The sequence below is a fragment of the Ursus americanus genome, chromosome 7 (genome assembly GCF_024610735.1).
Source record: "Ursus americanus isolate L20-20 chromosome 7, mUrsAme1.1.p, whole genome shotgun sequence".
NCBI classification, from domain to species: domain Eukaryota; kingdom Metazoa; phylum Chordata; class Mammalia; order Carnivora; family Ursidae; genus Ursus; species Ursus americanus.
The window spans coordinates 65,613,589-65,624,003 of record NC_142133.1 but is presented as its reverse complement, the minus strand read 5'-3'; the positions used below and the strand labels follow the sequence as shown (position 1 = coordinate 65,624,003).

The 10,415-nt window shown below is 48.7% G+C and overlaps 1 protein-coding gene across 1 annotated transcript; it reads left to right on the top strand.

Annotated features, from left to right (window-relative positions):
• The first annotated feature begins 574 nt into the window (after nt 1–574).
• Nucleotides 575–8,589, top strand: CENPA (centromere protein A). The gene is made up of 4 exons (XM_045809237.2): nt 575–869; nt 5,886–5,995; nt 6,497–6,574; nt 6,867–8,589. Exons 1-4 carry the CDS (start codon nt 776–778, stop codon nt 6,999–7,001), a joined length of 417 nt encoding a protein of 138 aa, XP_045665193.1. The 5' UTR covers nt 575–775; the 3' UTR covers nt 7,002–8,589.
• The last annotated feature ends 1,826 nt before the right edge of the window (nt 8,590–10,415 follow it).

Sequence of the window (10,415 nt, the reverse complement as noted above, 5' to 3'; positions counted from 1 at the left end):
ATTATCTCCAAGAGGAAGGGAAAGGGGTCGTTTCCCTAGGAGGAACCTACTGTAGTGCTGGAGAGTGTGATCCAAGACGACATCGTCAGATCCTGGCTGTCCCACGACCCCTGTCATCAATAACGTTCATGCAGTTAAACTGGCTTCTGAGCCATATTCGTGGGGTGTTCCGGGGGGGGCACAGGGGCGACATGGCATTGTCCCATTCTCTGTGGGTCTGATACGGCAAAACACAAAATGTTTGAACAAAGTTATCTCTCTTGAGAAACGCGTTCTACAAACGCAACAACTACATCTTCAGAATAGAGCTTTCTTTTTTCAACCATAGGGTAACCGAGAACGAGGGTGTGACGCCCCAGAACTGAGCACCCCCGCAAGCAAGCGGAAGGCAGAAGTTCCCGCCTCCTTTCACTTCTCCGGGTTCCCATTGGCTGATTCCTACCGACGATCCGCTCCGTCCCCGCTCTCTCCTCCTATCGCCGCGCGCTGCTCCTCTTCCGGCCTGTACTCTCATTGGTCTTTCCTGCAGTCGCTCTGCAACCGGGGCGTTCCAGAAGCAGCCACTAGGAGTTGGTGAATTCGGGTTTTAAAAAACGCCGCCAGTGAATCTGCAGTGCAGGCCCTTGAAACCGAGGCGGTGCAGGGGGCGGCCGAGCACTCACCAGGTCGGGGCACGCGGCCAGGACGCTCCCGGGCTCTCCCCGGACGCCAGCCTCTGTCCCCGGACCCCGAAGGCCGAGAAGGAGCCGCGGGGCCGCCACCCTCCGCGCCTGCCATGGGCCCGCGCCGCCGGACCCGCAAGCCCGAAGTCCCGAGGAGGCGCACCGCGAGCCCGGCCCCCAGCCCTCCCCGGCGGGGCCCCCGCTTAGGTAACCCGCTGCGGCCCCTTGCCCTCGAGCCGGCCTCCCTGCAGCCTGGCTGTGAGGTGGGCACGGCCGGATCCGCGTGCCCATTTCACAGACCGGAAAACCGAGCTCGCGTGCGGAGCCCGGGTCCGAATCTCCCGACTTCCGGCTGGCGCTCCCCTGCGGTCAGGCTTGTGCTGCTCGTCGCACCTGCTCGGGTCTGGGCCAAGTTCCAGGCCCCGCAGGGGAACGGGGAAAGCAGTTAGGGGGAGGAGAAAGGATGGCCCAGGCGGCCTGGCTCCTAATATTAATTCTTGCTCCTGCTCGCATTTATTGAGTACTTACCACTAACCAGGCATTGTGTTCAATGAATTATCTTCCGTGAATTATCTCAGCTTTACATTGTGCCCATTTTACAAGACAGGAAAACTGTTGCGCTGACAGGCCGGGTAACTTGAACAAGGTCACACAGCTTGCTCCGGCAGACAGAATCTTTTAAGTGTTCGTGCTTTTTTAAATTGCAAAATTATTGGTCGCTTTTTGTGACAGTTTCAAACAATTCTATTTTTAGAAGGTGCCCTTCCAAGTGTGTGTGTGTGTGTGTGTGTGTGTGTGTGTGTGTGTGTCTTCAGTGAATGGCGTTGTTGGGCCTTAAGTAGAGTGCTCTCACCTTGTTCCCTTCCTGAGGCTTTGAGCCGCAAAAGAGGACAGGTGTGTGGTCCTCGGTTTCTGCACTGTGGTGTGGTGGATGGGAGACCCACGGGGCAAGGACTGTTCCTTGTAGCTACAACTGCTTTACTTGTCTCCTGCTACATAGTTAAGAACAGGGTGAAAAAAGTGTATTTTGGGTTGTTTTCTTTCCTGACACTTAATAACCTTTGCATCCAGCCAACTTGCTAAATTCTCTTGTTAATTCTATTTTTCCGTTGCTTCAATTAAAAAGCTTAAGTAGGCTATTGTCTGTAAATAAGGACTTTTGAATCTTCTTTTTCACTTTTATATATTTTATTTCTTAGTATATTGTATTAGTGAGGCCCTGAGATTAGTATTGAAATCCTTGTCCTGTTTCTTTTCTTTCTTTTCTTTTCTTTTTTTTTTTTTTTTTTTAAAGCAGGTTTACACCCAGAGTGGAGTCCAGCCTGGGGCTTGAACTCACAACCCTGAGATCAAGACTTGAGCTGAAATTAAGAGTCCCACGCTTAACTGACTGAGCCACCCGGGTGCCTCCTCCGCCTCTTTTCTATATTTAACACAAATATTGTTAAGTATGTTGTTTGCTGTTGCTTGTACTCCTGGTTAAATTAAATGTTTTATCTCAAATGGACACTCAGCATGTCTTGGCAGTCCTGCTTTCCATTCTTTCCAGTGACTATTCCATACCTTTTCTTCAAATTCCTACAGCTCCAGCCCCCCAACTCACCCTCAGCTGGTGATGGCCTTGTCGCATGCTTGCTTCACTGAGGAAATAGAAGGCTCCAGACTGCATTCCCTTTATCTTCTCACAACAGAGAACCCCCCCCCCATCTCCCCTTTGTGTCAGAAGCCACTCCTTCTATACAGGCTTTTGATCATATTTTTTCTGTCACCTTCGCTGGGCTTTCTTTTCACCTCTCCACCTGCGCTTAGAATTAAATTCATACCCCTTACATTGGTATTGCACGAATGTGCTCTGCTCTTTCTGATCTAAAGAAAAAGAGCAGGGGTGTTTCCTGTCCCCACACCCTTGTCTCTCATACTCCCCATTTCTCTCTCGTGCCCTTCATAGCTACCTTTTTTTAAATAGCCAGACTTAACACGACTTAAGACTGCACACGTGTGTGTGTTTCCCCTCTTCCCAGGCACCCTGGAACCCATTCTAATCTGACTCCGCACAACTACTTCACCTCCTTGTAGTGCACTTGAAAGTACTCTTATCAAGGTCACCAGCTACTTTAGTGCTGCTAAATCCAATAGACACGTCTGTGTCCTTTTCTTGCTCTGAGAAGCATTTGACACAGGGGGCCACTTTCTCCTAGAAACACTCTATCCCCTTGGCACACACTCTGCCATTCCTGCCTAGTGTTCTTTACTGCCCGGGCCACCTCTCCACGACAACTTGATGTTGGACTCCTTGCTGTCCTTGTTTCTTTCCTTCCCCAGGTGGCCCCATCCATTCCCAGGGCTCTGCATACCGCTCCTACGTGGACAGTGCTCATGTTTGTATCTCTAGCCCAGATCTCTCCTCCAACTCCAGACCCCTATATCCAGCTGCCTTCCTACCTGCAGGCTCTTGGGTTTGTCCATGGAACACGTCTAAAACCAGACTCTTGGTTACTCCCCTCCAACCTCCTCATCCCCAATTTTCCCGCATTTCAGTAAATGGCACAGGCACCCCCCAGTTGTGCAAGCCAGAAACCTGGGAGACATTCTCTTCTCTTATCTGCAAACCCAAGTACGTTCAGGCAGTTCTACCACCAAGTCACATCCTTCATCACGCCACTTGTCATCTCCACTCCCACCCGCTAGTCCCAGCCACCAGTGCCCTAACCTGGTAACTAGTCCTCTTCCACTCTTGTGCCTTTTCAGTTCTTTCCTTACGTCACAGCTGGCCTCATCATTAAAATGTCAAAGATTGGGGCCCCTGGGTGGTGCAGTCAGTTGAACATCCAATTCTTGGTTTCGGCTCCAGTCGTGATCTCAGGCTTGTGACAGCAGGCCCCATGACGGACGGGCTCTGCGCTCAGCATGGAGACTGCTTGAGATTCTCTCTCCTGCTGCCCCTCCTGCTCTTGCTCTCTCCCCGCTCTCTCTCTCTCTCTCTCTCTCTCTGTCTCTCCCAGAGAGAGAAAGAGTGCAAGTAGGGGGAGGGGCAGAGAGAGAGAGAGAGGGAGAAGCAGACTCCCTGCTGAGCACAGAGCCCAACACAGGGCTTGATCCCAGGACCCTAGGATCACGACCTGAGCCGAAGTCAGACTCTTAACCGACTGAGCCACCCAGGAGCCCTAATAAATAAAGTGTAAGTGGATCACCTCTCTGTCTTGCTCAAAACTCTCCCGTAGCTTCCTGTTACTTTGGGATTAAATCCCAGCTCTGTATGTTGGCACTGCAAGACCCAACTATTGAGTATCTAACCTCAGTTCTTTCCCGTGATCGCTCTAGTTGCTTCCTTTTCATAACCGCTGGTTCCGGGGCCCAGATTTCCGGTCTTCTCTTAACACCTCTGAGGTTATTACGCATATTTCTCTCAAAGTCTCTTATTTCTCTGTTAACTCCGATTCCTCCAGTGTCAGTTATTTTGTTTGTTGAGTTCGGTTCCTTCCTTTCACGGTGTTGTCCTGACATTAGTGAGATTTGGTCGTGCTCATCTTTCCATTTTCTGTGACTGCTGTGTCTGTCTTTAAAGGCTGCCTCCAAGTGAGTGTGGATTGCGGACCAGCGGTGGGGGGAGGCAGATGCCAGGAGCCTGATTCCTGAGAGTCACCGGTCCCCCGGACACCGCCCTGTTTCTCTGGCCCACATTCCCCACTCAGAGATAACGTCTCCAGTGTCAGCTGCGTGGCACGGGCATCTCTGGATTGCCTCACTGTCCCCATTTGCTCACGCAGCTCTCCTAACACTTTGTAATTAGGTCGCTGTTAAATCTCTCCCGTGGATTTACTACTTGCTGTGGCTTCTCTTTCCTTGGCTGGACCTTGAGTAACATTTCTGAAGCTAATTTGCTCCTTCAAAATGTTAGTTTTGGGGGCACCTGGGTGGCTCAGTCGGTTGGGCGTCTGCTTTCAGCTCAGGTCATGATCTCAAGGTGCTGGGATCGAGCCCCCTGATGGGCTCCCTGCTCAGTGGGGAGTCTGCTTCTCCCTCTCCCTCTGCTTGCCGCTCCCCTTGCTTGTGCTCTCTCTCTCTCTCTCTCTGTCAAATAAAAAATAAATAATCTTATTAAAAAAATGTTAGTCTTCATGGAGGTTTTCTCTCTTTTCTTTGTTCAGCTTATGAGTGGTTTAGTGATTTTTGTTGGTCCTTAGTTTTATCTAACAATCGTTCTGGTTTTGGTTTCGCTCTCTTTTTCATTAATATATTTCATTATCTTGTACATTTGGTTATCTTTTGGTTTATTTTAATAATTCTCTTCCTAACGCTTGAGTCGAACACTGAGCCCAGCTGCCTTTTCGAGCTTTTGTTGTCTAATGGAGAATCAGTCTCGTTCTTTTAGTGCCATTTAGCTACCTCTCGTAAGTTTTGCCGTGTAGACTTTTGATTCACTTCTAAATAGTCTAATGTCAATTAAGTTTCCTCTTCAACATAAGAGTTAGACGTTTTTTTTGTTTCTTTTGGTTTTTTTGTATTCTTATGTTTTTAATTTCAAATCAGAGAGTTTGGCTTTTTTGACCTCTACTTTGGGGGAAATTTTTAAGATTTTTTTTTCATTTTTGTTGTTGTTGGAACCGGTCTTTAAACCAAAGGCTTTGGCTCCATAGCCCAGTGGCCCAACACAGGCACCGAGTTATGCCATGTCTGGGGTCCCTCCTTGGCCACAAATAAGCTCTGGCCACTTGTCCTCACCTCTTTGGGTCTCAGGATGACCGAGACAGGGAATTGTGCTAGAGAACCTATCAGATTCCTTCCAGCTCAAGGGAAAAAAAAGAAAAAAAAAAAAAACCCTAAACATAAAATAACTAAGTTTCCAATCTAGATGGGAAAAATAGAAGAGATGCCCAAAGTACTACAGGGCTTAGAGGAGGGGGGTAACCTATCGGTTTGGAAGCAGTTGGGAATCAGGAAAGGCTTCATGGAAGAGTTGGCATTTAAGGTAACACCCTCAAAGGATCATTATTGAGCGTAAGATTCTCAGAGGGTCACTCATTCATTTAACAAATACTTGTTTAGCATCTAACTCCTGTTCTCCAGTTGCTGAAGATAGGCGCAGTAAATGATAGACCGAAATCCCTGCTTCTGCGGAGCCCGTGGCAGGCTAGTGGTCTGACAACTGGCCTGTCTCAGCCAAGCTGAGAGGCACAGCTACTGACCACTAACTACACTTGACGACCCAACTCTTTTGCTCAGGCGCTCCCTCCCGTCAGCGTGGTCCCCGGAGACTTAGGGTTCTGAGGGAGATCCGAATGCTTCAGAAGAGCACGGGCCTGTTGATAAGGAAGAGCCCCTTTGGCCGCCTGGTAAGCTCCTCAAACCCCCATGCTGCCTCCTTTCTTTAAATCTCCCAGCGGGTGGGGACCCTTTCATCTCTTGCCTGAGCGGCTAAGGGACCTCTTCTCTAACCTGGCGGAGGACTCTTCATCTTTGGAAATCAGGAGCGCACCAAGGGCACCTTCCTGTTCCTTATGGAATGAGTTTCTAACCCCCACCACCTCTGAAACTGTGCTCTTTGATTATATAAATAGGAACTCTCTCATCCACCCATGCTTTGATCCCTCTTCCTACCCTGGGAGATTCCCTCCTCCTCGCCCCACCACTAATAGGAGACGTGCGAATTCCTCAGCTCCTGGGAGTTGACACCAGCTACTAGTTAGGTCCTAAGATGAAGGGCCATAAAGGTATCACAGAAATGAAGATTCATAGAAACTCATGGAGAGAATCGTCCCTTGAATCTCTCTTCCATTACCGTCTACTCCTCCCCACTCCCCTTCTCCCTTGCTCTCCGTCCCCCTCCTTCACAGGCAAGAGAGATATGTGTTAAATTCACTCGAGGTGTGGACTTCTCTTGGCAAGCCCAGGCCCTGTTGGCCCTACAAGAGGTAAGAAGGGGCCCTAGGTACAATAGGGTGGGGACCGGAGAAAGGCATTCTGGAATTCCCCAGGGCTGACTGAGGCGTGCCACGCGCTGACTCTTGCCTCGTGAAAGCATCAAGGAATGCCTGGGGTTTGGAGGCTGGATCCTTGTGTGGTGGTAGCAGAATTCCCAGGCACAGTCCGCCATCATTCTGTGGGCAGTCTTTCCGACAGTGTTGGGAGCCCTCGGAGACCAAGGGCAGTGGATCTCCGAGAACGAAACAACCCATGCCCTGTCGTGTGTCTCTCTGCCCCCAGGCCGCAGAAGCATTTCTAGTTCATCTCTTTGAGGACGCCTATCTCCTGTCCTTACATGCCGGCCGCGTTACTCTCTTCCCGAAGGATGTGCAGTTGGCCAGGAGGATCCGAGGCATTCAGGAAGGGCTTGGCTGAGCCCGTGTCCCCATCTCTGTAAGCCTTTCCTGCACACCGCAGAGAGAGCACCCTTTGGGGAAGAAGCCCCCAGCCTCTCATCACTGGAATGGGAGTTTCTCTGAAGGAATTTCCATCCATGGTCCCTTGCTGTCTCACGTTCCCTGTGTTCCCTAAGAAAGGTTTGACTTGGTTTTAGCTTGAATGCTTGGGATTCTATGGCTCCTGCCCTTTTGTACAATGTTGAATAAAAATATTTATCTATCTGCTAATGTCCAGACGATATGAATCTGTCAGAGTTCAGCCTCTATTTTACAAGGACCAGATGACTCATTTTGATGAAGAGAAGTTTTGCTTTTGAAAATGCCTGGGTAGTAGATGTGATACCTGACTTTCAGGGATGACACCAAGTCCTCTGTCCGGAGCCAGGAGCAGATCCGTGGAGGGCGAGGATGTGTCTGGACTCGCTGTTCCCGAGCACGGTGCCTGTCGCTTCTGTAATTAGTTCTTTTAAGAAGGAGAAGACTGCTGGCTTTCCTCTGTACCAGAGGTAATATATGAGAAAATCAACAGCATTCCAAAGGACTGAGAATGAGACTCCAAGATTCGCTTCAGTTTGCAAATGATTCACACGACTCTGAATGATTTTGAGGACATCAGACTTTCTGGGCTATGGAAAAAGGATATTTACTTATTACTTTAGATCTTCCAGTACCGTTTAAATTTTTTGCCATGTGTATATTTACTTTTCTTTGAAACATAAGGGAAAAAAAATAAAAGGTGACCACTCCAGTCAGTTGCACGGAAGAGCCTGGCACGTCCGCCCACAAATCTGTCCTGAGCGAGGGCAGCAAGTGAGGCGTGGGCCGTGCCTGCCAACTGGGTAGCTTTGTAAGAACTCAGTTGGGGTTAAAACAGACAATCTTTAAGTCCTGATGTTCTGGTTCCTTTGAGTAAATTCCTGTCAAACTCGTTCAGAAATTCTAAATCTAGCGTGTAGAATTTATTTTATTCTTATTTGTACATCACAGACGATGGATCATGATTTATCCTTTAGAATTTTTCATTCTGGGATTTTAAAGCGCCTTTTCAAAGTTTTTACAGGTGTTTTTATAACTTCTTTGTGGAGAGAGAATAAAAATAAGAATAATTCTTTAATGAAAAAAAAAACTGTAAAGCAAAGTTACAGTTAGCGCGTAAGAGATGCTACAGTTTTGGTGGGTTTGAAGCTCAGTTCTCCACGTGTGTGCTGGGTGGCAAGCAGCCACCGTTTAAACGAGAGAACGGAGGGATGTGTTTTGGGCTCCGGTGGAGTAGAGCGTGAGCGGATGAAAACCTTGCCCTTCTGTTGCAACGAAAAGCAGTTAAAGAGATTTCCGGAGAAACGGAAGGGGCCACGGGGAGACTTAGACTTTGCCTGTGATGGAAGTGATTAGTGAGGGTGGACCTCTGACGATGTGTCAGGCGACCAAGTTCCCAGACGAACTGAAGGGAAGGACCATGTTCTGTTGCTGAATAAATTTTAACCCTTTGGAAAAACTCTTCTCTGTTCAACATCAAGTCCTATTTATACAGACATTTGAATAAAGTATATCTATTGATGAATATATTTAAAGTTCTTGTCAGAGTATTATTAATTAGATTCTAGTCTGCCTTGGGGCACCCGGGTGGCTCAGTCGGTTAAGCGGCTGCCTTCAGCTCAGATCATAATCTCAGGGTCCTGGGATTGAGCCCCACATGGGGCTCCCTGCTCAGTGGGGAATCTGCTCCCTTTCCCCAGCCCCTGTCCGTGTTCTCTCTCACTATCTCTCTCTCTCTCTCAAATAAATAAATAAAATCTTTTTAAAAAAGAAAAGATTATAGTATGCCTTTAGTTTTCTTTAAATTGACACCTCTGCTCTCTTAAAATTGTACTAACCACTGGCGCCTGACTGGCAGTCGCTACGGTATGCAACTCTTGACCTCAGGGTTGTGAGTTCAAGGCCCAGGTCAGGCAGGGAGGCTACTTTAAAAAAAAATTTTTTAAATAAATTCAATAGTACTACCCAGGACACATGCAACACGCACCACATGCCAGGCAGGATTCACCAGGGGGCATTTACAAGGTAGCATGAGAATAAGTAACTCATATCATGGTACTGTTCGGTTTACTGTAAACTTAGAGTACTTATGTTGTAGGGAGTTTTGTATTTGTTTTACTGGATGATTCCATCCACATTATCTTTCCATTTGATCTTTTATGTCTGCTTTCACATTTTTAATACCTAAGAACTCTTAGTTTTGGAAAGTTTCTTTATTACAGTATCCCAGTCAGTCAGTGTTTACTCAAAAAAACCAGAAACCAGCCTAGATATTTCAAACCAAGAAGAATTTAATGGAAGGGATTGGTTAAATAGTATCAGGAGGGCTGGAAGAGCAAACGGGAAGAGAGGATGCTACCCAGAGATCGGGAAGCCTCCGGTGGCGCCCGGAGCCCACACCACGGCCGCTCTGCTGGAAGCCGAGCTGGCCCTGCCAGCGTCACTTGGTACTGAGTAGGAATTCAGGGATCCCCGCTCCAACCAGTGTTGCTGACGCCACGACTGTCCCCGAGAATGCACTGGTCCTCCTCTGCTGCTTCCGCCACCACAGACCCCGCCAGACCACAAAAGAAAAATGTCTCCTTTTTCCTCCCACCTTCCAGGCCCCACCAGCATTTTCTACTGGCAGAACCTCACCAGAAGCAGCTGCCAGAGAGTCTGGGAAAGCAACTGGCTGCCTTCTCACCCCCTTGGGTTACAGAGAACTTGCAGGGCGAGAAAGGAGCTTGGAGCCTGCAGAAACATCATCGGCACACGTCCCAGTCTCGTGAGTGCTGTGCCATTTTAAGGATATTTATTAGAATTTTTTTGTTACTGGTGTTTGTTTTTGCCACACAGTCTCCGTGTTTTCCAAGTTGATTTTTTTCCTGTTCTGGTCTCTCACTCACAACGGGACTTCCCTGGGAGCCTTGCTGGGGTGTGGCCAGCTGGGCCCTTGGCTGGGGAGCCCTGTTCTCTCCAGTTAGCCAGCTGCCCCCAGAGAGAGTCGTTCAGCCTGCAGGGAGGAGGCCTACCTGGGTCTAGTTGCTGGCTGGAAGAGAGCTGAGGAAATCCATATTTAAAATCCACTGTGCATAAACTTCCTTACTCTCCTGGCTTTGCCAAGAGAGGGAGAAGCCGACTCCCCGCTGAGCAGGGAGCTCGATGCAGGGACCCCGCGATCATGACCTGAGCCAAAGGCAAATGCTTAACCAACTGAGCTGCCCAGGCACCCTGGGGTCAGTTTCTATTGTCCATCTGCCTTCTGGCTCTTAGGACTTTGGTACTGTCGGTCCCTCTCCCCACCTCCCCAGCCCTGTGAATTCATATTGAGGCTCTGACTGTAAAAAGTTGCCGATTGGCAGCTGTTTGCTTT

What these genes read in the sequence shown, in the direction of transcription:
- CENPA (XM_045809237.2), top strand. Translation starts at nt 776, where the DNA reads ATGGGCCCGCGCCGCCGGACCCGCAAGCCCGAAGTCCCGAGGAGGCGC. An exon ending in AGAGCCCCTTTGGCCGCCTG is followed by an intron (nt 5,996 to 6,496) that starts GTAAGCTCCTCA and finishes CCTCCTTCACAG; the next exon opens with GCAAGAGAGATATGTGTTAA. An exon ending in CCCTGTTGGCCCTACAAGAG is followed by an intron (nt 6,575 to 6,866) that starts GTAAGAAGGGGC and finishes CTCTGCCCCCAG; the next exon opens with GCCGCAGAAGCATTTCTAGT.